The sequence below is a fragment of the Panicum virgatum genome, chromosome 7N, assembly GCF_016808335.1.
Source record: "Panicum virgatum strain AP13 chromosome 7N, P.virgatum_v5, whole genome shotgun sequence".
Lineage (NCBI taxonomy): Eukaryota > Viridiplantae > Streptophyta > Magnoliopsida > Poales > Poaceae > Panicum > Panicum virgatum.
In genome coordinates this window covers 45,190,008-45,214,933 of record NC_053151.1, presented here as the reverse complement: position 1 = coordinate 45,214,933, position 24,926 = coordinate 45,190,008, and the positions used below count along the sequence as shown (strand labels likewise).

General features: G+C 45.6%; 3 protein-coding genes across 4 annotated transcripts; 2 read left to right on the top strand and 1 right to left on the bottom strand.

The window, feature by feature from the left end:
* The first annotated feature begins 17,089 nt into the window (after positions 1-17,089).
* LOC120680856 (zinc transporter 3-like) lies at positions 17,090-19,611 on the top strand. Its single transcript, XM_039962436.1, has 3 exons — positions 17,090-17,827; positions 18,373-18,522; positions 19,109-19,611. The coding sequence occupies exons 1-3, from the start codon at positions 17,180-17,182 to the stop codon at positions 19,412-19,414; spliced, it is 1,104 nt and encodes a 367-aa protein (XP_039818370.1). The 5' UTR covers positions 17,090-17,179; the 3' UTR covers positions 19,415-19,611.
* A 511-nt stretch (positions 19,612-20,122) lies between these two features.
* Positions 20,123-21,293, bottom strand: LOC120680857. 2 transcript variants are annotated; one of them, XM_039962437.1, is made up of 3 exons: positions 21,034-21,293; positions 20,708-20,824; positions 20,123-20,568 (listed from the first exon to the last, which is right to left on the bottom strand). In XM_039962437.1, the coding sequence occupies exons 2-3, from the start codon at positions 20,802-20,804 to the stop codon at positions 20,342-20,344; spliced, it is 324 nt and encodes a 107-aa protein (XP_039818371.1). In that variant the 5' UTR covers positions 20,805-20,824; positions 21,034-21,293; the 3' UTR covers positions 20,123-20,341. The 2 variants fall into 2 exon arrangements, with proteins under 2 accessions (XP_039818371.1, XP_039818373.1); XM_039962439.1 differs by having other exon boundaries at positions 20,708-20,812; positions 21,034-21,284.
* Positions 21,294-21,494: 201 nt separating this feature from the next.
* Positions 21,495-24,141, top strand: LOC120680855 (pentatricopeptide repeat-containing protein At1g79490, mitochondrial-like). The gene has a single exon (XM_039962435.1). It carries the CDS (start codon positions 21,565-21,567, stop codon positions 23,902-23,904), a length of 2,340 nt encoding a protein of 779 aa, XP_039818369.1. The 5' UTR covers positions 21,495-21,564; the 3' UTR covers positions 23,905-24,141.
* Positions 24,142-24,926: the final 785 nt, after the last annotated feature.

Here is a 24,926-nt window from a genome sequence, read left to right as displayed (position 1 = left end):
ATATGAGTTACTTTGGTGATATTATTCATTTATTCATTTTTCACTATAAAGTTGTAGTCCAACAAAACCCGAATTGGAGAATGAAACACTTTCATAAATACTTTATTGGGCAAACATTCATCGAGTAGTATTTTATTTATACTAAACTCACAAAGGAGCTGGGTTTGCTGTTTTTCTTTTAGAAAAATGCAGAAAAAGTGTTTTTCATCATATTAACACATGGAAAACAAGGGAAAACTATAACTAAAGCTAAAGCATAGAATGGTGTTGATATTTTTATGAGAGATGATTTACTGGGTCACTAGGGTGCAGTAAAATTTTTAGGTCATTTGATGTAACAAATAAATCAGAAAAACTCATGAATCTATTACTACTAGTGTACAAAAACAAATCTCTAGGGTAGGGAATGCAAGTTCTGGTAATTAAATTTACCAGTAGGTTAGATTCCTTAAGATGAGCTTGTGGTAAAGTTTTCATAATTTATTGAGCTATACAGCAAGCATAGGAATTTAGATTCCTTTCCTATGCATTTATCTAACTAAAAATCTACAGAGTAAACTACTTAGTTTAAGTGGCTAAAATTTTATAGGAATGTTCATTTACTGAAAACCAAACTCTAGTAAAAATATGAGATTTTTCTAATGAAGTAAACAAGGGCTTTCGATTTACAAAGTTTATTCATGAATAAATCAAAAGGACTAGTTATATATTACTAAAAATTCCCAACATTTTTATATAGCATCTAGAAACTATGTTAAGGCTTATTTAAAAATTTCAGCTCAATAAAACTGGTATAGAACCCTGTGCATTTAACTCTATTTATCATAGGCATAAAACAAGATCTAAGGAAACCTATAGCTAGAATTGTCAAAAAGTCCTCAAATTTTTACACTAATCTACTCATCTATGTTTCAGTATAATTTATAAAAATAAGCTAAAGATCATGGGTATAACTTGAGATACATACAAATGTGGATTAAACTAATATTTAATATAGAGATAAAACTATTGGTCAAAAGCAAAAGTGGATGTAACAAAAGTTGTAGATATAGTTTCAAGGATTCCAAAACACTTTAGTTTTAATTTTTCAGATTTTTCTATGAATTGTTATTGAATTTCAAAGTTTACAGCTTAATGTTCATGTCTATTTTGCAGTTTAAACCCTGGAAGTTTTGTTTTCTTTGCAGGGAGGTCCCTGGCCGGACTTGCAGAGCAGAGGAGGGGTGGCGGCCGGATTTCCGGCGATGGGGATCGCCGGCAGCGAGGTTATGGTGGGGGAAAAGCTAGAGGACTTCGAGGCGAACCCGATGGTGGTCTTGGAGGGGGCTGGGGCGGCCTGTGGCGCGCCGGCCACGGAGAGCAGCGGGCGGCGGCGGGTGTGGGCGGCGGCGGCGAACTTCCGGCGAGGCGGAGGTGGCATGGACGGGCCGAGGAGCTTCGGGGCGGCGAGAGGGATCTTGCTGCGGGGAGGATTGGGGCTGGGGAGAGGCGGAGGCGCAGGCCGTCGTGGAGGCAGGGGGCGGCGGCGGGGCGGGCTTGCTCCGGCGAGCTCCGGTGGCCGGAGTGGACAGAGGAGGGGGCCGGTGAGCTTCACTGCGGTGAGGGGAAAGTGGCTGTGTGGTTGGTTTGGGAGGAGGGAGGCCGGGAAGGGGTGCTCCGCGTGGAGCTAGGGGGAAGCGGCGGCCATGGCGAGGCGGCGGGTGTTCTGGTGCAGGGGGGAAGCTCGGCTCGGCACGGCTCTCGGGAAAAAGGGAGTGGAGTGAGAGGGAGAGGAGGGGTTGGAGGCGCGTCGGGAGCGTGGGCATCGGCTCGGCACGGTCGGAGGCGCGCGTGCGGCTGGTGGCAGCAGTGGTGCGTCGCGCTGCGGGCGTCGGGGTGCAGCGTGCTCGCTGAGCACGGCGTCAGCGACGGCGCAGGCATGGCATTGAAGGCCAGGGCAAGCGCGGGCAGGCTGGGCAGCGGCTCGGCAACGGCAGGCGCGTGACGGCCGCGGCGCTCGACATTGATGGCCGGCGGCGTCGCCACGGCGTTGTCGCCGAGCGGCCGTCGGAACGGGGCGTGCGCGGGCTGAGCGGAACGCAGCGGCGGTGCAGGCAGCGATGGCAGCATGGCGGTGCTATCATGTCGGAGGCAGCGAGCAGGCTCGCGTGCTGGGTGTGCTGGCTGTGGCATGATGGCCTGCTCGGCTCTGCTCTCGGGAAGCAGGGAAGCAGAGCAGGGGAGGGAGAAAGAGAGGGGAGAGAGAGAGCCAGATTTGACCGCAATTTTTCTCAAAATTTTGTGTGGAGGATTGAAAAACTTTCAATATAAAAGTTGTAGAGAATTTAAAAGCCTACAACTTTTATTTCAGGAAAAAGTTTATTCGAGTAATGGTTTAAAAGTTATTTTAAATTTTCGAAGACTATGATTCAAATGACTTGTCATTTCATGTGATTTTTGTCACTTTTACCCCTAGAGTTCAACTAGACATTTATTAATCTTTTCATGGTGAATATGTCTATTCATTTTCATATGCATATTTGCATTGGTTTGAAAGTTATTTGAAATTTCTCAGCACTAGAATTTGAACTCTTAGTTAATTAAATTTTGAATTTGAAAGTGGTCTTTTAAGTAAACTTGTACTCCCTCCTTCCCCGTTTATAAGGCATGGTGGAACATGACACGGTCTTCTAAACAACACTTTGACTATTTATTTATCATATATTATATCACTTTTGATTATAAACTTATAATCATTGTAAACTATGTTTGATTATGAATCCAATCATATGAAATTTGCATTATAAAAATAAAAATTTAATAGTCAAATTATTGGTCAAAGATGAGAAGATTTGAATCTTGATATACGTGTATGCCTTATAAACGGGGAAGGAGGGAGTATAGCACAAAACTATAAGTGTGTTTTATGCTACAATTGTCATGACAAGTTGAGCGTGAAAGTTTACAAATATTAAGGAAACAAATTTTATATCCACACATACATATGTACACATACACACATACACATACATACAAGAAATGCATTTTTTTTAATTTAACCTTGATGGTTATGCATGGTGACATGGTTAATGGCTTTGCTAATTATTTTTAAACACATGGGGTGTTACACGGCGCATGCGGTTTGTCCGACTAGACGGCCAGGGCGGCACGCGATGTCGCGATGGCAATGCACAGCGCCTGCCTCTCTGTCCTCCACCGCTCACGCCCGGCGGCAGCGCTCGGCTGGGACATCCGGCGGCGGCGCCACACCAAGTTTCTATCCTTCCTGGACTGGAATCATTATGCTCTGAGGCCTCAGCCAGTAAGCAACCTGAACCTAATGCCATCACACACGTCGCAAAGATTGGTTGATCTACTGCCATCTTCTGAAAAAAAAAATCAGGCATTCCTTAGGCCACCCACAACGGTCCTAGCCAGTGCTAGCGACATCGCTGGCTCAAACTAGCTCGGCACAGTACTGGCGAGGGCGTGGGCGAGCGTGCCTGAGAGAGGAGACGACATCGGCAAGTGTGCACACTAGCGCGGAGAGAGTCGCTAGCGACTACTGTGCCGCCACTGCTCATCGATTAAAAAAATCAAATCGCCGGGCAAATCGTCGACACCTGCGGACGCCCCTTAGCTCTCCGATGCTTTGAGAATGCATGCCCGCCAAGTCAAGTCAAGCGCACCACCGAGGCAGCAATGTGCTACACACATCTCACCAACGCTGCTGGTCTCCCCCCACACAGTTTGCTTTGATAGATGATGGTGCTTCTACATTGCTAGACCATGTGATGAGCTCAATGTGCACGTTGCGGCCTGATGTCTGATGAACAGTGTGATGCTGACGACTGGCGACTGCCAGGCTTGATATTTTCCGGCTCACCTCATCTTTAGGCCAAACTAGAAGAAGACGGCAACGTTCAGAGCTACCAGTGACGCGCACTGGCTGAATTCTCTTTGAGGTGGATCTGTCGCCAATTATCACATCCGCACTGGGATTAGTGGGGTGATTTTTTTATCAAACCGTTAAGAGCATGTTTAGGCCCTCTTTGCTCTCGGGTGGATCACAGGAAAAAGGATAGGAATTGAGAACCGCAGGATAGTAAAGCAAGCTCGTTCCTCTGGAATCATTTCTTTGATTTGCCTCGGACACAAGCCACCACGCGCCAGCCGCGACGAACATGAGGTCTGACCGGATTTTTCTTTCCCTGCGTGCACAGTGAGAGCAATTCCTTTCCCCGTCGATTTCCTCCGGAAAGTTTTCCGTGAAACCAAAGACATGCTGACATCATCAATCCCAATCCTATCCTATCCTGTGTTTGCCCTCCGTTTCGCCCGTGAGCCAAAGGAGGCCTTAGTTCCAAAATTTTTTCAAAATTTCTCATCACATCGAATTTTTGGACACATGCATGAAGCATTAAATGTAGTTTAAAAAATAACCAATTGCACAGTTTAGTTGTAAATGATGAGATGAATCTTTTAAGCTTAATTAGTCTATAATTGAACACTAATTACTAAATAAAAACGAAAGTGCTACAGTAGCCAAATCCAAAAAATTTCGCGAACTAAACACGCCCTAAGTTTGTTCCAAACTCTTTCGTACACGTACACCTTACAAAAAGAGAATTAATGCAGTTTAGTAATTGATGGCACATCTTACTCGTCACTACTTTGCATGAAAAGTGCACAAACTTTTTTGGTTAAGAAAAACGAACGAAGTTTCTACATTTCTCCTCTCTTTTGCCTATGAGTGCTCGACACTTCAATAACTGCACAGATTGCTCTAAAAATCAAGAGAGTAAAAAACACATCGGCACAACAGGTCCCTGAGATTGGCATATCCAAGGCTTTGTTTAGTTCCCACTCCATAAACCCTGTAAACGCAAAAAAACCGTCACATCGAATGTTTCGACACATGTATGGAGTATTAAATGAAGTCTATTTACAAAAATTTTTGCATAGATGAGTTGTAAATCGCGAGACGGATCTAATGAGCCTACTTAATCCATGATTTTGCAACAGTAATGCTATAGTAACCATCCGCTAATTATTGATTAATTATGGATTAATTAGCATCATTAGATTCATCTCGCGATTTACAACTTATCTGTGCAAAAAGTTTTGTAAATAGATTTCATTTAGTACTTCAAATTAGTAAGATTCCAACGTAAAAAAAATTTGCGCTTGAGCCTTATTCTGCCGCCGCCGCCTGAAGAATTAGGCACCTTCAGCTTCTGAAGAATTCCCGGCGTCAAGTCAAGCGCACCATCATCGTGTGACACGATCTCGCCAGCATTATTGCCTCCCCCCCCCCCAACAGTGGGTTTTCCCTCAGGCTATGTTATTTCAAAATTTCTCTTTCCAAACTTTACTATTCACCTATCACATCAAATCTCTTACCTCATGAAGCATTAAATGTAGGTAAATAAAAAAACTAATTGTATAGTTTTGATGTATACGACGACATGAATCTTTTGAGTCTAGTTAGGTCATGATAGGACAAACAAATGAAAAAATACTACAGTGTCTGATGTGATCTTTTTTACCACCAGTAGGCCATGTGATGTGAACTTCTGCAACCACATCAAGTCGTTCAGCTGATTAAGGAAGAGGTTCACCTGAGAAGGGTGGCCTGTGGGACACCCGTGGTGTTTTAGTTAGTTCCCAATGAGTATTGTGTTTCTAAAGTTTCATGTAATATTCTGGCACTATTGAACCGCTTGCTTCCTTTTTAAATGCATTGGCAGTGCTCCTGCCTAATTTTCAAAAAAAAAAGTGATGTGAACTGAGCTAGCTTACACGACCACAGAGTGACGGGCATTACCATGTTCCACGTTTATGTGAAACGCGTGCTTGTTTGTCAGTTATCAAGCTTGGACATTCAAGTTCATCTTTTAGGCCAACTTCCTTTGTGACTTGGCTGATAAGTTTGGCATCCACTTCAACGAACTATCATTCTCTGGTCATTAGAACGTGTTGATCCTAGGATGATAACTTGGACAATGTTCCGTACACCACTTGGACACTGCTCCGTAGACCATATAAACTTAACTGACTTATGACAGATGACAGCTGCGATATTTATGCAAAGCGCGTCAACTAAGCTTGATATTTATCATCTGCCACCTTTACTCTTTAGGCCCACTGCCACTGCAATATTCACTGGTAGGGAAGGCATGGGCGAGCCACTTCACTGAAATGTCATTCTCTGAGGACCGGAATGGTTCAATCCAAGGATGATATGGAGCAGGAAAAATCCGGCATAGATCCTTCTCAACAGTCGAAGCCACAAACCTCGATGAATTTTTGGAAGGTCCAAACACCACAGCCCCACACGGACCAGCAACTTTCCGAGTGTTGTTCATTGCATGTATGCATCAATTGTTATGCCTCCAATGACGCGGCAAATTCGTGCCAGGGAAAGGTGAAATGAAGCAAGCAATTGGGGTATCCATTCTGATAAAAGATGCAGATGGCTATCACTTCCTACATTCAATCCATCGAAGTGAAGAGGGAGGACTCTTCAACAATGGTGGCGCCTTTTCATCCAAGTTGTCTGTGCAGAACCAGTAAATCCATGGCGGCAACACTGGCGAAGCATGCCGGAACCTATGGCAAGTCTGAAGAGATCTTATCCATATTGTGGCCAGAATCCTGCAAGTCATTCATGCTCTCTTTTCCATCAATTTGGAGCGTTCTTTTCCCAATAAAAAAAGTGCGAGCTTTCACTATCAGCTGTCCAACGAAAGGGTCCCTCCTAATTCGATGGCTACTGTTTGGTGTATCCACAAATATCCTCGACACTGAACACTGGACAAGGAGACCTCTGCAATGCCAAGGGGTTAGTGGAACTCTGAAGTATCCAAAGTTGCAATCATGCGATCCAAGCCATTCGGCAGTTAGAGCCAGATTGCCATACCACGTCACCAGGGCCGTACCAAAGTTTTGATGGCTCTGGTTCAAAACACAAATGGTGTGATTGACCGAATCGGGTGCTCTAGCCTAAGAGGGGGAGGGACTAAATTAGGCAACTAAAAACCTAGACCCTTGGCTCCAACTAAAATGCACAATATTAAACTAAAACATGCAATCTATATGTGCAATTAAGGTTATTCTAGTGTGAAACTCCTATCCCAAAAGAGTTTAACAACCTATAGTCTTTCCTATCAAGAAATTACTCTATGAAAATAAAGACATACAAACATTGCTAGTATGAAATGCGGAAGCTTAAAAGCGGGATGGGAGGAAGCAAACTCTTGACGCGGGTGTTTATCCCGTGGTTCGGTTAGCCACAAAGGCACGCCTACATCCACGTTGTTGAAGCACTCACGAGTATTGCTTCTTGGAAATCAAGTCTCTTCCGCGGACTCAACCACGGTCACCTTGATTCCGGGTTCCACTAAGGAGCTTCTTCACAAATGATGGGGGTTTCCACGCCCCCCGCACAAGGTTGTCGTCGCCGCTCCACACCAAGTCGGAGGGGTCGATGACGTGCCGGCGAGTCACCAATGCTCCAAGGTGCCGGCGCACTGAAATGTCTTCTTGGTTCAACAAAGAACCACAACACAAGGGCTCAAGGCTTTGCTTTCTCACTCACTAAGGAGCTAATCTTTACACAACACTCTCAAAGTGTGCTAGAGACTAAAAATATGAACACTAAGCTCTTGGATGGCTTGGAGATGTTTTTGGGTGTGGGTGTGATGTCCTTGAACTCCAGCAAACTTCAAATGGCCGGGGGATGGCATATATATAGGCCATCAAGTCGAACTAACCGTTTAGAGCCGTTACCCAACTTTCTGTGTAGGCACCGGAATATCCGACGGTATAGCACCGGTGCATCCGGTCACTCTGTGCCCGAAGTTGCCGTTGGGTCTTCTGTAGGTGTCACCGGATAAACCGATGCATTAGTCTGACGCTCGTCGGATCATCCGGTGCTGAAGACTCTGCTTCAGCTCACTTGACATCGGTTCTGAACAATCCTCCGATCAATGCTCCGACGCTCCAATTTGGCCCCGTCGGTTCATCCGGTGCCACTGGGCTTTCTCCACGTGGCCATGCACCGTTGTATCTCATTTATCCGACGCCTGTGCATCGGTTCATCCGGTGCACCTTGGTTTTTTTCCACCAGTGCTGCAAATTGCACCAACGCCTCCTCGTCGGTTTATCCGGTGCCAACTGGATGCACCGGTGCATATGCATCGGATCATCCGGTGCCACTGTGAACTGCAGAACTCGTCCATTTCATTCTTTCTTTGAGTTCTTTCTTCGTGGTTTGCTTTGCTTGGCCTTTTTGCTTCATCCCTGGGATCTATTAATGTTCACTTAACAAACTCATTAGTCACATTGATTGTGTTGTTACTCAATCACCAAAATCACAAAACAATGGCCTAATGGGGCCATGTTCCTTACATGGTGGCCCTACAACTATATTATAAAACGTTAATAATGAAAATATAGTTATACTTCACAACATAACTACAAGAATTCATGCATGCTAAAGGATTAAAGAGTATAATGTGTCTTACCAAATCTTCTTAACTTCTATTAAATAGCGTCATTCGTCTAGTATTCTTCGAAATGAAATCTGCATATTTAATTTTTTTCCAAAACATCATTTTCAAGAGAAATTGTCGCCAATCCATTGAGCCTTCTGACTTTGGGCGATTTGTTGTAGTCTTTTTTTGCCTCTTGCGATTAATGAAACTAGCATGTTTATTAGTTATTACTATTTATTAAACTTAATTTTGGTGGCCCCTCAAAATGGGTGGCCCGGAGCTGTCGCACCATTTGCGCTGCCCAATCGACGGCCCTGCACGTCACTATAAATTTGTACCGGTAGTACAGAGACCTGTCTCACAGCGCTTTTTTCTTTTTAATATTTTTAAAAAATCGAAATTTCAAAAATATATGTCCGTTTTGAAAATTTTCAAAAATACCCCCGGTCGCCCCCCATAGGGCGACAGGCCCTAAGTGTAATTTTTTTTTAAATTTGCAACGAGGTCCCTGGAAAAAAAGAGTCTGTCGCCTCCCTAACGGGCGACAGGGGGCCTGTCGCCCCCCCCTCGGGCGACCACTGGGCCCCGCCCACGGGCGCGGCAGGGGGCCTGTCGCCCCCCCTTCGGGCGACCGGGGTACCCCTTATATAAGCATCCAACCCCCATCCCTCCTTATTTGAGCCCGAAAATTCCACCAAAAATCCAGAAAAAAAGAGAGGGGGAGCAGAAGGGAAGCGGCGAAGCCCTGCCGGATTCAACACTTGTGATCTGTAGGTTAGTACATTTAGTTTATATATTTTTCCATTTAAGTAGTACGTATTTAAGTAGGAGTAATTTAAGTAGGGTGAGTAATTTAATTTAATTAGTGCTGTAGTAGAACCATTTAAGTAGGAGTTTAATGATACTTTAGTTTGTAGTTACATAGTAGTAAATTGATTTAGAAAATTAGTAGTACGCATTTATTATTACAATTGCAGTACTATTAGAGACGTGTTTATAAATTAATTATGATTTAGAATAGAATTTGGCATATGCAGTATAGAATTTGAGTGTCATCACATAGTTATAAATACTTATACGTTGTAGTTGAATTTCATACTTAGTTTTTACGGATTATTAAATAAGGTAGTGAAGTAAAGAGTATAACTCGATAAGTATTATGTGATATACAGATATGTCGAGCAAGATGCAGTTTCAAGTATTTTATGGTGACTATAATGTTTTGTATGGGCCAAATGGAGTAGATCTTTTTGACTTTAAATGCACATCTAGCGCCATAGATAAACCTCTGGAAAGGAGTTTTGGTTCCATATGTAAGTGGCTGCAGCGTGGGTTCCGTGTTGATCCGTTGACACATGTGATCACCGTCCAGGCTCTTGTTAATTGGGAGGTAGAAAGTGATTTATTGGAATTGATGATGATACACAACACTGATGACTGACAGAAGTACATGCAAGCAACTCTAGAGCGTGGGTGGCCTCTGGCCATTCTTGTTCAAATCCGGGAGAAGACACAAAATGAAATCCAACATTGTGTAGATCAAGGAACTCTGAGTATTCAAAGAGAGACCAATTATGTTGAGCAAGATGAGTCAGAAGAGACAGAGAACCAAAACATGGGACCACAGGGCCTTGCTGATGAGGGAGTGAGGATACATAGCATTGTGGACGAGATGGAGGCAGAAGACCAAACCGCAATAGAGATGGAAGAATATGAGGGCTCATCTGATGACGAGCAGTACTCATTGCCAAAAGAGTGGAAGGAGCATGGTTTTGGCAGTCATGTAGCAGAAGACGCACGAAATCAGGAGTGGGAGTACAGAGGCAATGAGGTAGTGTAAGGTGCAACATATCTAAACATTGAAGCCGTAAAAGATGCTGTGAGACTATGAGCAATATCATTGAAACGAGAATTCAGAGTCGTAAAGTCTGGCAGTAAAGAATATGAGGTGAAGTGTGTGAATGTTGGATGTTCATGGCGAGTACATGCATTCAAGGGAAAATGGAAGTCGAACTGGAAATGTTCCATTGTGACAGAGCACACTTGTTTGCTGTCAGAAGTTCTTCCCTCGCATCGCAATATATCATGCGACTTTATTGCAAAGCAAATGTATGGGTTTATTATGGACAACCTAAATTATGAGCCAAAAATAATTGTTCGACACATTGAGCAGACTTAGCAGTACACCATTAGTTATTTGAAGGCATGGCGGGTTAAACAAAGGGTGTTCGAGATGCGGTTCGGCACATACGAGGCATCATATGATAACCTACCTCGTATGTTATCCCAGGTTGCTGCTAGAAATCCTGGAAGCTTTTATGACACATACCTCGTACCAGCCGTGACTAGGGGGCAAAGAATTATGCAACGAGCCTTCTTTTGCATTGGTGCTTGTGTTAGAGTATTTCAGTGTTGTCTTTCGGTGATCTGCATTGATGGCATATTTCTGACTGGAAGGTATAAAGGTCAGATACTCACCGCAATCGGGGTAGATTGCAACAACCAAATAGTTCCGCTCGCATTTGCATTTGTTGAGAATGAGAACTTAGACAGTTGGTATTGGTTCCTTGAACGAGTGAAGGTTCATGTTGTTGCTGCACGTCCAGATGTGTGCCTTATTAGTGATAGGCATGCAGGTCTGCTGTAATCAATACTGAAATTGCAACGTGGAACTGCGACAACGCCTCCATTGTGGCCCGATGTCCAAAACATGTGGCGTATTAGGCAAATGGGTGCAAACTTCTATGACCACTTCAAGAACAAGGATCTTAAGAACCTGTTTAAGAGGTTGTGCACCCAAAATCAACAGAGAAAATTCAATGCATTATGGCAGATGCTTGATCAGTTGACTGCAGAGCTAGTGAAGGTAAGGGCATCAGGAGCAGGCACGAGTCAGGCTGCAGAGGCTAGGGATTCAATTGAGAAGCCATTTTCACATTAGATTCGAGGTGCACCTAAGGAGAAATGGTCATTCCTTTATGATACCAACGGAATACGGTATGGTATTCAGACAATGAACCATGCAGAGTGTTTCAATATAGTTATGCGTTCTTGCCGTGCCTTTCCTCTTGTGGGAATTGTTGAGTTCATCATGTATGGGTGCATGAAGTATTTCAGAGAGCGTTACACGGCTGCAAGCATAAACATCAGCAACCCCCAAATTCAGTTTTGCAAAAGAGTGACACAATATATATAAGAGAAGATTGAAAAGGCCAAACTGCACCGCGTCATATCGACAGGTACAATGGAGCATAGATTTGAGGTTCTATGCAAGGATAGAACTGATCGTGGTATCCGTAGAGATAGGGTGGTACAGGAGAGTTTGATTACAGTAGATGGCAAAGCCTTCTGCTCCTGCATGAAGCCAAAGTTATTGCATTTGTCATGCTCCCATCTCATTGCGGCATGTGCAGAGTCTGGGTTGCAGCCAGGAGTATTTGTTTCACCTTACTTCAGCAAGGAAGCAGCTGTATCCACCTGGGGACATGAGATATATGGGATTGGAATAGTGGGGCCTTTCATTCATGATAATGAGAATAAGATGTTTATTCCTGATCTAGCCACTAAGAAAGGCAAAGGCCCCCGTCAGACACGTCGTATTCTGAATGGTATGGACGAGTCCGAAGCAAGCAAGGCACAAAAACATTGCAACCAATGTGGAGCATTGGGTCACAACTACAAGAAGTGTCCTCAAAATGCAATTCACGATGCTGCTGACGTCGGTCCTTCCGGAAATCTCAGAGATGGAGCACCTCCTACGTTCAGACGACCATCGGCCAGAATTGCTCGTGGAAGGCATTCAGTGTCATGATCCACAATTGTATTTCATTATTTGTAATATGTATTAATGAAATATTGCATGTATGTAATGAAATATTATTGTACCTATGTGTCCAGTTTGTATGAAACATATATGTACCTATGTGTTCTCATATATTTTTGAATGCAGGTATGGAGATGGACTCCTTGCTAGACCCAGTTATCGACTCGAGCCACAGGTCTTACTTTGCAGCAGTTGAGCACCGAGCCCTAGAGGTGCTACGTCCTCGTCCACCTGGGGAGGCGATCTCTATACACCACGATTGGTGTGACAGGTATGTAATGAAATATTATTGTTTATCACATATGTATTCGTCGGTATTCCTTTGTTTCGACAATTTTATTTATTGCAGGTTACGTGAGGCCGGTCTACTGACTCTGAGCCGTCTTGTCGAGGTTGGGCCTATTCAGCTCGATCGATCCCTCCTGACGGCGCTCGTTGACAGATGGAGGCCGGAGACACACACGTTCCACCTCCCGTGTGGGGAGATGACTCCTACGCTGCAGGACGTGGCCTACCTCCTCGGCCTCCCTATCGTCGGGGAGGCTGTAGGTCCGCGTGTGGTGGCGGCCTCGTGGAAGGATGACCTAGAGGCCCGTTTTGCTCTGGTTGACCGCGTCGAAGAAGCAGGTCCGATCAACCCGCACCCGCGAGCAGCAGGTCCTTCGAAGACCTGGTTCCTACAGTTTGCGGTACGTATTCATTCCGGATTCCTTTCTGGAGGTGGGTCTAGCGGAAAGAATTACTACAGTTTTGGGAAAGGAAAAAGGGGAAGAAAGGGAGACCCCATAATATGGGAGGGGCCTCTTGGACTTGATTCCTTTCCGGAACCAGTGTTTGAGTTTCCGCCACAGCAAAAGAGTGAATTTACCATTGAAACTCCTCTTCGACAATACGATAACCGTAGAGAACCGTGGCCAAAATGCAGACATGGTGATGACTACTTAGTGCAGATGTGCACCGACGGGATGGATGGCGGTCGGCGTTTCTTTAAATGTCCACACGCATGGGTAATACTCGGTTGTTTCATTTCTTTTTCTTCAATGAGACACCTTACATGAAATTTGTTTTGCAGTCTTCCGATGCTCCAGAAAACTGTGGTTTTATTAGGTGGGTCGATCCTGCACCAATTGATTCTGTTCAGGAGTTCATCGAGTACCTCCAGATAAAGATATTTGATCTGGAATGCAAGGTGAACCATTATGAGGAAGTGAGCGAGGGTAACAAAGATGACGAAGTTGATGATACCAGCAATGCTGCCGGCTCACAGGATGAACCATGCACTATTTCTTACTGCAACTGCCCTTGTCACAAGAAGAAGGGCCCTGCGCCTCCGGCACCACCGCCTGCACCACCTGCAATGGGTGGATACTGCGGAGAAGGCTCAACGCAGTTTGCTACGTGGGGGTACGGCTACTAGGACTACCCTAGTGCTAGTGACATGCTGCGTCGTTGTGTTTGTTCTATTTTTTTTAAATTACCTAAGGCATGTTAGGTTAGTACGGAATCTGTTTACCGTAGTTTGCAACGGGTTCTGCCATGCCACTGCATGTGTGATGTGTGTTTCATTATCGTTGTATTATGATGTAAAATTTGATGGTTCACATTATGCAATGTATTTCTTAGTTCTTATTTTTTATCGTTATATTATGTGATGTTTGTATCTCTGATGTTTATTTGTAATGAGATAGCTGTGGACCGCTTATTTATACACTTCAACGTTCGCCTCTGATCACTCTCGTATTTTCCATTAGATACAATAGATGGTATGTTTATACTTCGATGCTCCATTACGACTAAGTACGATTCAAACTCGACATTATGTACATGTCCAGTGAATGCAAAGTTAGGTACGAGACATACATACAAGTATAATACAACATTAATAATATTAAATGTGAATACATCTTAAACCGATGAACATCATATGTTATAGATCATGACATGAAATCATCTAGGTCGTCATCCCAGTTGACAGATGGTGGTGCTGCAGGTGGTGTAGTATGGCTCGACGAACCTCTTGCCTTTCCCTTTCTCTCTTTTTTGGATCTACATTCATGTACAGGGGAAGGAACATCATGTGTTGGAGGCCATGGTTTGGGGGGCATGAAGTCATCCATGTCGTCATCTCAGTTAACACAAGTTTGTGCTGCAGGTGGTGCAACATGACTTGACGAACCTCTTGCCTTTCCCTTTGTCTCTTTTCTGATTCTAGGCTCATGTAAAGGGGGAGGAACATCATGTGTTGGAGGTCATGGTTTGGGGGGCATGAAGTCATCCATGTCGTCATCCCAGTTAACACAAGTTGGTGGTTGAGGTGCTGAAGCATTACTCGACGAACCTCCAGGCATCTGTTCTTGCGCAGGCCAAGTACTATCACCCGAAGATCTTATCCACCTCCTTCGTCTAGTTTGCGGCATAAGTCCACCGAAGATACATACCAATTTACAGAAATTTGGTATCGTTTTGTTAATCAACTCCGTGTCCTCGAGGTAATCCTAGCATATAATTAAAAAATAATGTTACTGTTTCATAAATATGGATTCGAAATGACGGACGAGATTACAACTGAATGAGAGTTACCTTAATGTGCATCTCATGCACCTCTGGCCGCATCCATATCTTACAAGAACTTTGTAAGAATCCAATGATATTAGGATGATTCGCAAGTTCACATACTCTCATGTATATCTTCCGACGTTCTAGCAGGTGTCCCTTTACATCTTGCGTCGTAATACCTCGAAATAATGTGAAATCTTTAAACTCTACTACTTTGGACAACACCATCTCTATCGTACCATCCGCTAACGGATCCAACTTCTTACTGATAACAAGATGGGTCATGATATCAAGTATTATACTAGATTTTTCTTTGGTCCATGCAAATCCTCCACAATTGGAGGCAGCCATTGCCTTATGCTGCAATATCAATAAGGTACTTTCATAATTTTATTCTAATTCATAATTAATTTAAAAACAAGTCTGTAATAGTACTGAAATTGTAATACTAAACGAGTGTTCTAAAGCACCGAATCTAATTCAGCTAATCCGCCAATTAAATTAAATTGTTATACAATATCAATGGATTCATACGGAAGTTACCGGTAGATCACAAGTACGCAATTCGGTAGAGCTTCGCCGCTTTTCTTCTCCTCACCCCTCTCTTTTTTCGTGAATTTTTAGGCTCAAATGACAACGGGAATGGCGGCCAGGGCTTATATAGGGGGGAGGGGACCCTGTCGCCCCTAGGGTGGGTGACAGGCCCCTGTCGCCCGTTGGGGGGGCGACCGGGGGTATTTTTGAAATTTTTCAAAACGAACATATATTTTTGAAATTTTGATTTTTTTAAAAATATAAAAAAGAAAAAAGCGCTGTCTCACAGGGAAGTCAACCATAATGGAGTCAGTATGCAGGTCCTATGGGCTTTCTCCAAGATCCATGAGTAGAGATGTAAATGGTACGAATATTTTCCGACCGTATTCGATTTCAATCCGATTTGGAAGGATTTTTTCCGATTTCGAATATTCAATATCCGTAACCGATCCGTATCTAGATACTAAAAGTTATATTTTTATGATGTCGATATCCATTACAGTCTTATCCGGTAAAAAATAACACTATCCGCATATGATCTGTATTCGAATAAACATATGAAAACAAATATGATATCAGCAATATTCGTCCGTATTCGATCCGTTTACATCCCTATGACCATGAGAATCCACTGTATGCCACCTGTGAGGCTCGCCCAAATGTGAAACAACAGTGACAGACAGATGAACTAATCAGTGGCATGCACTTGATGGCCATATATTCATCACCTCAGTATTGTGTGATCTTCTTAGTTCAGTTTCAGTCCAATTATCAGGTGTAGCCACTTTTGCAGGATTGTTATTTGTAACCTCTTTATCTTCCCCACATGTCAGGATTGAATAAATAGTCCCAATCAACATATACTAGATGCATTTCTCTGTGGGAAGAGGCTTCAGTTTCGAGTATCTTCCAGGAAAAAGTGTGATGCCTGCCAAAACCATGGACATCAACCAATCAGTTTGGTCCAGGAGCACTCTCATAAAGCAGCATGGTGAGGCCGCGTCTTCCAGATACAATAAAACAGGAGGAATGTCCTAGCAAAAGGGTCACTTTTAATCTCGGTAATAACTCCACCAGTCATTCCATGGGCAGATATTATTAGTCTCATCACTGATGATTATGCATGAACGAAACAGCCTTTTCAGCCCACCATCTAAAAAGAACTCACCTGCAAAGTGCAAGCCTCAAAATAGTTTAATCTAATTAACTAATTGACGACAACATGGTGTCAGCACTACACGATGCTCTGACCATACAATAAAGCATCACTCATCCATTCACGTTTTCAGACACCAGTATATTCCACACCCTTACTTGCATAAGGTGAGTGGTATCTATCGCCCTGTGCTTTTGTGTATCCGTAATGCAGCAGTTATGAACAGTGTCAAGCATGAGACATGGTAGCTGACTCTTGATGATCAAATTCAGATAACTTAGGTTCAGGCTGGTGGTCTGGGTTGGGTCCTTTTTCCATGTTCGACAATCAAACAGTCATTAAGCATCATCATAAAGTGGCAACTAACAGCAGTACTATGTTGTGCGGGCTCAGTCCTTGACACTGATTACTGGTATAAGCTCCAGTATGAGCAACAACTTTGCAGCTGTTTACACATGGCCACAAGAACTGGGAACTGAGAGTAGCAGACCCCACGTGGCCACGGGATGGCAATTTGGCAAACCATCCCAATCGACACATTCCTCCTATATAAAGCACTAACCATTCCCTCTATCTCCTTGCAGCTCATACTGGGAAATAAAGCATATCACAAGACCAAAAATAACCAGCGCCATGGATGCTGTGAAGCATACCTTGAAAGTGCTTCCATGGCTCCTGCTCTTTGCACAACTGGCTGTTGCCAGCAACTCCAATTGCACAAATGCCGCAGAAGGAACTACGACTGACAAGCGAGGTGCAATGAAGCTGAAGCTGATCGCAATTGCATCCATCCTAACAGCTGGAGCAGCTGGCGTGCTGGTGCCGGTGCTTGGCCGCTCCATGGCTGCGCTAAACCCTGATGGTGACATCTTTTTTGCGGTCAAGGCATTTGCAGCTGGGGTCATCCTTGCCACCGGCATGGTCCACATTCTGCCAGCAGCCTTTGATGGGCTGAAATCTCCATGCCTCTACAAAGGTGGCAGTGATGGTAATATTTTCCCCTTCGCGGGCCTCATAGCGATGTCAGCTGCAATGGCCACAATGGTGATAGACTCACTGGCTGCTGGGTACTACCGCCGGTCTCACTTCAAGAAGGCACGCCCAATCGATGACCTAGACATACATGAGCAACCTGGAGACGAGGAGAGGGCTGGGCATGCAGAACATGTGCATGTGCACACCCATGCAACACTTGGGCATTCGCATGGGGAGGCGGATGTCATAAGTTCACCTGAGGAGGCTTCAATAGCTGACATGATTCGGCACAGGGTGGTATCTCAGGTAAGAGCACCCCTGAAGAGCAGTTACTTGATTTGTCCCATAAGCCTCCCTTGCAAATAGTACTGGAAAAGAGTTGAAGTTTCTGTTAATGCACGAGTTCAGAAAACAAGCAGCAAAGAAAATCATAAAGAAACATGTAGGGCAAAATTTTAAATAGGATCAGGAATTAATTATTTTTCCCATGAGTAGGCCACATAATCAATCAAGGTAATCCAGCAATTTACTGAATTAGCTCCAATCAATATTATATTTAAACTGGGCAGTAGATATATAAAATTCCCATCAGAGTTCCAGGGAACAAAAGGCATAATGATATGTTAAAAGGTTCTCCCAAATCAGTATATTGCATCTAGTTTTGCTACTCCGGTACTCCACATAATACACTGATGAAGAAATAGATACTGGGGCGAGGAGCTGAGGAGAATGATACCTATTGACTGGGTGTTAGTTTGTGCTTCAGATTATAATGTTCCTCTCCAGCCAAGAATTGACTCTTCCACACTGTTCTCCTTTTGAAATAACAAAGTATATCTCTCATCATGCAGGTCCTTGAGCTTGGAATTTTGGTGCATTCAGTGATTATTGGGGTGTCTTTGGGTGCATCTGTGAGGTCATCCACCATCAGGCCTCTTGTTGGTGCCCTTAGCTTTCATCAATTCTTTGAAGGCATAGGCTTGGGTGGTTCAATTGTGCAGGTATATGCTTGCACCATACCTACACTACCTGCATATATCTCATTGAAAATCTAACCATTTTCTCTGCTTCCATCTTTTGAATAAAATAATGATAAGCTACAAGACAATTCCATAACTCGGCTATCAGGAAATTTATACCAATAAAACTCCAGAAGTTGCCCTTTGGGAGAGAACGGGGGGATGAACAAGAGGAAGGAGACAGGGAGATATATCAAGTTGAAATGGAATGGTCATTGGACAGCAACATAACACAATCAAAGCATGAACCATTACTAATCATTTTTTCAGTATAATAACAAAAAGCACATAACATATCCCAATACTGATCAATGATCAATCTTCGAACAGATATGTTGGGAAAGCTAAATCAAAATATCAAATAAATCTTAATTTTTTTTAGACAGAAAAAAAGTTTCACCAATTATTAAATGTAAATGGACCCCAGTAATGATTGTTACTTCATAAGTTAAAGCAAGAAAAAAAATCATCAGGAAAAATAAAAGAACACAAAGGAGAAATAATTAATTTCATATTGTGTTTCACATCAATAAAATGCTAATATCATCTGATTCCCACCTTGCTGCAGGCAAATTTCAAGTTAAGGGCAACCATCATGATGGCAATTTTTTTCTCCCTAACTGCACCCATGGGCATTGCATTAGGGATTGCAATATCATCTAGCTACAATGGCCATAGCGCTACTGCCTTCGTTGTCGAAGGAATTTTCAACTCAGCCTCAGCAGGAATTTTGATCTACATGTCATTAGTTGATCTTCTCGCCACAGATTTCAACAACCCAAAACTACAGACGAATACAAAGCTTCAGCTGATGACATATCTTGCACTTTTCATAGGTGCAGGGATGATGTCTATGCTTGCCATATGGGCATAGATCTACAGACCATCAGAGAATGGTGTTTCCATCAGTATTCCCTGCTCAGTTGTAGGCATGATTGTATTTATCCAGGAGTTCTCCATTTTCTCATAATAAGATGCTCTTGGAGAAGGATTTATCGTATTAATCCACGAGTTTTCCATGTTCGAATACAATATCCCAATACAATATAGCCTCAGATGGTATTTCTGTCAGATGGTATTTTTCTACTTCATAATGTGTGATTACATGATTAGTTAGCTACTTAACTGTCTTATATCCTAAAAGCCATGTAAGTCATCTGCTGTGTGTCCTGTTCTGAAATTTCCATCGGGAGCTTGAGTCCATTCTATTCATATATAATTGACCAATCTGCATAGCTTATCGCAATAACCAGAATAAACAGAGGAATTTATAGGAAAACAATATGACCACCAGAGAGGTACAAAGGTCTACAGCTCTACGCAGGCTAATCAACAGCAGTATGCTCCTGCCTCCTATGATAAAAACAGATGTAAAAATTAACAAACACGACCGAAATGCTATCAGAACTACTGCATCTTGGTGCTATGTTGAGTTGTAGAAATTCGACATCTTTTAGGAAGAACACCAGTTTTTTGTTGTTAGATTAAATTATCTCGCAGGAAACCAAAATGGCACCACTGGCAGCATATGTCTGTTAAAGGCATACGCTAAATTGGACCTAACCAAATCACCAAAAGGACCTAATACGTAACCACTGGTAATTTTGATAAGGATCCTAATCAAAACAACCCATCAAACATAGTTTCCATCGTAAAAGGATACAGAAGATTCATCTTCATATGGTTCCATAACCATAACCATCAAGATTTACAGCAAATTAAGAAATTTAAAAGGTTACGGCATTGTGTGATGGCCAACATGCGTATAGCATACACAAGACCCAAGTCAAAATGCTACAGCTTACTCAACCTTCCCCTTTCCCTTGGAATCATCATTCACTCGAGAGGATGTTGGCTGGTTGACACTCGCTTTAGCATTTGCCAAGAAGGTGGGATCAGGCTGTGGCTCCTGGTGTGGAGTCTCCTTCATCGCCATGCATATGTAGAAGCCGATCACCAGATTAACTGATATGACGGCAAGGAACCCACTGGCCAGTGTCTGCGCTGAGGATGACATCTGACTCACACCTGAACAAGGAGATTTGACATATCATTACCAAATAATAATTTCTAACATATAATTAACAAATAAGAATTTACGTATTTCATGTGAACATAATAGATGGAACACACCAAGCAGTAATGAAAACAGAAACAGCAGCCGAACCTGGAAACACCTGGTAGTAGAACCCATACATGATGGCGACTGGGGCCATCCACATCACCATGGATGTAACCGCGAACTTTGTGATCACTCCTGACATTGCTTCTCCTGATGGAAGTTCTGGAATCAACATACAGATATCGCAATTCAGCTGGCGCCCCAAAAGTATGAAAATGAAGTGCTTTTAGCGCAAGCGCGCACACATATAGCAAGCAAACGCGCAATAGAGTGTATGGATGGATTGGAGTATATACACACAGCCCAGCAAGGAAGATTGGAATTAGATCGCTCGGAGTAAAGAAGGGATCCAAGCTGGAAGGATTTCTTACCGACGAAAGACGAGGTCAGTTCGGTTCCCGATTCGATCTCCGCTTGACGCCGGCCCAGCAGAGGCGCGGACACCGGCGGCACCTCTAATCCTGAAGAATTCCTTCCAGGTGGCGCTCTTCCTTGCAAAGGAGTAGAGTTTGCCCAGGGGGCCGGAGGCGGCTCGACGCCGGAGACGGAAGCGAGAAGACGAGAGCAGTGGAGCCGTCGATTGGATCGGAAGCTCAACTGATGCGTTGCGGCGTGGTGCCCTGCCACGCACACGATATGGGGAAGAGGGTTTCTTTGGACCAGAGCTTAGAAGCCCAACTTCACATGAGCCCAAAACCCCTTTGGTCTTTTCGAGTTAGCCCAAAGCCGGTCCGTTGCAATCTGGGCCGTCAGATCGGGCTTGCGCGTCACATGAGCCCAAAGCCTAAAGCCCAAAACCGACTTGTAGTTTGCTTTGCTACCGAGTCTGACTCCGTCCGGCCTCGGGCCGCTTGTCCCCCGGCGGCGGCGGCGGCGGGCAACCCCCAAACCACCGAGAAGAGATGCTGCTCCGCGTCGGCCTCGCGCGCAGCACCCGCCTCCGCGGCGGCGCCACCCCACTGTTCCTGGCGCGGTGCGGGCGCGGCCTCTCCTCCGGGCCGCCGCCGGATCCCGAGTGGACGGACACGGTGGAGTACCTGGACGAGTCGGGCGGGCTGCTCTCCTCGGCGCCCGGGGCGCGGCCGGCCGTGCCGGGCGCCGACCCCACCATCCTCTCCGGCGCCTCCGCGCACCCGCTCCCGCGCCCCGCCGCGGCGGCCCGCCTCGCGGCGCTCGCGCTCCGCCACCGCTCGGGCGCGCCCCTCTCCGCCGCGCTCTCCGCGCTGCCATCGGCGCCCGACCCCGCGCTGCTCCTCCTCGCGGCCGCCTCGCTCCCGGCCTCCGACCCCGTCCCGCTCATCTCCCTTGTCGCATGGGCGCGCCTCCAGCCTTGGTTCGTCCCCTCCGACGACCTCTCCTCGCTCCTCGCATCGCGTCTCCCGCCGGCCACGCACTCCCCCGAACTCCTCGCGCTCTTCGACGACACCCTCGGGCTCCCCGACCCCGCCGCCTTCCCCAAGACGCTCAACGCCGTCGTCTCCGCGCTCGCCACCCACGGCCTCCTAGAGCCTTCCTTCTATTGCTTCAAACGCCTCCGCGACGCCGGCTTCAAGGGCCTCGAGACGCCTGCCTACAACGCCCTCCTCTCGCTGCTCCTCACCAGGGGCCTGGCCTTCAAGGCCTTCGAGGTGCTTGACGAAATGGCGACCTCGGGCTGCGCCCTGGACGAGGGTACGTACGAGCTCGCGGTGCCTGCTCTGGCGCGCGCTGGGAGGATCGACGCAGCCCGCAAGATGTTTGATGAAATGAAGCAGAGGGAGGGAATCGGGTGGGCGCCGGCAGGGGTGTACTCCGTGATGGTGGACGTGCTGGCCAAGGCAGGGAGGCTTGATGCGGCCATGGGGATGTACAGAGAGATGGTGGCAGTGGGGCATCGGGTGAGCACAGGGGTGAGCACTGCCATGGTGGAGGGGCTGGTGAGGTCTGGGAAGCTGGATGCTGGGATGGAACTTTGGGAGGAGATGCGGCGGGGAGGGCTCCGACCAAACTTTGGGTTGTACACCATGGTGGTTGAGGCCAATGCTCGGTCCGGAAGGCTGGACATCGCCGCCAAGTTGTTTGGTGACATGGAGAAGACTGGGTTCTTCCCCACACCAGCCACATATGCATGTTTGGTAGAAATGCATGCTTCGGCAGGGCAGGTGGATGCAGCAATGCGGTTGTATCACTCCATGGCGAATGCCGGGACAAGGCCAGGGCTTAGCACATTTACAGCGTTGCTGACAATGCTCGCGAATAAGAGGATGCTGGATTTGGCTGCAAAGGTACTGCTGGAGATGAAGGCATCAGGGTTCCCTATCGAGGTGACCGCGAGTGACCTGCTGATGATCTATATCAAGGATGGATCGACTGACCTTGCACTCCGGTGGCTACGGTTCATGGGTTCTGCTGGCATAAGGACCAACAACTTCATCATAAGGCAGCTGTTTGAGTCTTGCATGAAGACAGGTCTGTATGACTCAGCACGCCCGTTGCTTGAGACATATGTTGCCGGGGCAGCGAAGGTAGACTTGATTCTGTACACATCCATCCTTGCCCACTTGGTGCGGTGCCAGGACGAGAGCAGTGAGCGGGCAATCATGGACATCCTGAGCGCCAGCAAGCACAAGGCTCATGACTTCATGTGCTGGCTGTTCACTGGTCCAGAGCAACGTAAGCAGCCTGTGCTCTCCTTTGTGCGTGAATTCTTCCAGGGCATCGACTACGACATCGAGGAGAGCGCCACCAGGTACTTTGTGAACGTCCTCCTCAACTACCTGGTGCTCATGGGGCAGATGAACCGCGCCCGATGTGTGTGGAAGGTCGCCTACGAGAACAAGTTGTTCGCCAAAGCGATCGTCTTCGACCAGCACATCGCCTGGTCCCTGGATGTCCGGAGCCTGTCCGTGGGCGCGGCGCTCGTGGCGACCGTGCACACACTGCACAGGTTCAGGAAGCGGATGCTGTACTACGGGGTTGTGCCAAGGCGCATCAAGCTGGTGACAGGGCCGACGCTGAAGATGGTGGTGGCGCAGGTGCTGGCATCGCTCGAGTCCCCGTTCGAGGTGAGCAAGGTCGTCCTGCATGCGCCCGGTGACTCGGTGCTGGAGTGGTTCAAGAAGCCCATCGTCCAGCAGTTCCTGCTCAACGAGATACCCTCCAAGGCCGACGTTCTCATGCACAAGCTCAACGTCATGTTCCCGAGCTCTGCTCCAGAGGTCCGGTCCCTGTCCCTCCCAAGATCCCTTGGCATGTCTAGGTGATGGATGCCAGATTTTGTTGCTTGAACTGAACACGATCTATATGATGTATTGTATTTGTATACTAAATCTTTCGTCAAGCCGAGGGAATGTCCATCCATTTCTCCGTGTGCACAAGCACATCAATTCATAGCTCTTACATTGGTTTGTGAGCGAGAGACCGAGAGAGAATGCAAATGGTTCGCTCCTTTTGAGTGTAAAGTTCAGTTGCACAAGGCAAACAGTATAGTTGCATTCAAACCATAGAGCTTCTTTTTATTCCAAATATTCCTTCCCTTATCACACTTGCTGACTTGCACAATACATCAACTCACAACAGCTTAAGCAACACCCTTAATTAGTACATTTACTGATCAGATCAGTGTGACGGAACCGCCAAATTAAAACTCTAATTAAGCGTAATGGCCGTCATTTGAACACATCGGGCGCATTAGCTTAACGGCTTAATTTGGCGATCCTTTCTCAACCCACGGCCCGATCGGAACAACACCGGTAGTCCCACGCGATGGTGGGCGCAGATGGTACAAACACGACAAAATACTTGAAAATATACAAGGATGAATGAACCGATAAACAAGAGTTTTACAAACTGAGTTCAAATTTACACATGATAGTATAATTTACAAAACTTACAATATAGGTAACCGAAGTCCAAAAAGAAAAGAAATCTAATACTACATTAGCCTTCACCAGTTCTGAATTTTCATGACCGGTCAGACCGGTTTATCCAACCGGTCGGACCGGTCTCCTCTCCTTTGAAGCCTCCACCGGTCAGACCGGTCCCACGGACCGGTCAGACCGGTTTGTGCAAAACAGAAAGGCTGAACACTCTGCCCTCAAGTGTTCAACCCGAAAATCCCCTAACCTACGGGTCTCGCTCCACCACCTCCCACCCCTCTGCATCCCGGCGGATGAACTTGACACAGCAGGGGCAGAAGTCCACGTCTGGGTGTCCTGTAATAATAATGGTGGCAACAAACTCTGAGTATTCTAATACTCAGCAAGACTTACCCGACCAGTGGGTA

Bases quoted from the DNA above. Each gene is read 5' to 3' on its own strand.
- LOC120680856 (XM_039962436.1), top strand. From the start codon at position 17,180: ATGGATGCTGTGAAGCATACCTTGAAAGTGCTTCCATGGCTCCTGCTC. The intron at 17,828-18,372 runs GTAAGAGCACCC...CTCATCATGCAG, and splicing joins GGCACAGGGTGGTATCTCAG to GTCCTTGAGCTTGGAATTTT. The intron at 18,523-19,108 runs GTATATGCTTGC...ACCTTGCTGCAG, and splicing joins TGGGTGGTTCAATTGTGCAG to GCAAATTTCAAGTTAAGGGC.
- LOC120680857 (XM_039962437.1), bottom strand. From the start codon at position 20,804: ATGTCAGGAGTGATCACAAAGTTCGCGGTTACATCCATGGTGATGTGG. The intron at 20,569-20,707 runs GTTCGGCTGCTG...CTCCTTGTTCAG, and splicing joins CTACTACCAGGTGTTTCCAG to GTGTGAGTCAGATGTCATCC.
- LOC120680855 (XM_039962435.1), top strand. From the start codon at position 21,565: ATGCTGCTCCGCGTCGGCCTCGCGCGCAGCACCCGCCTCCGCGGCGGC.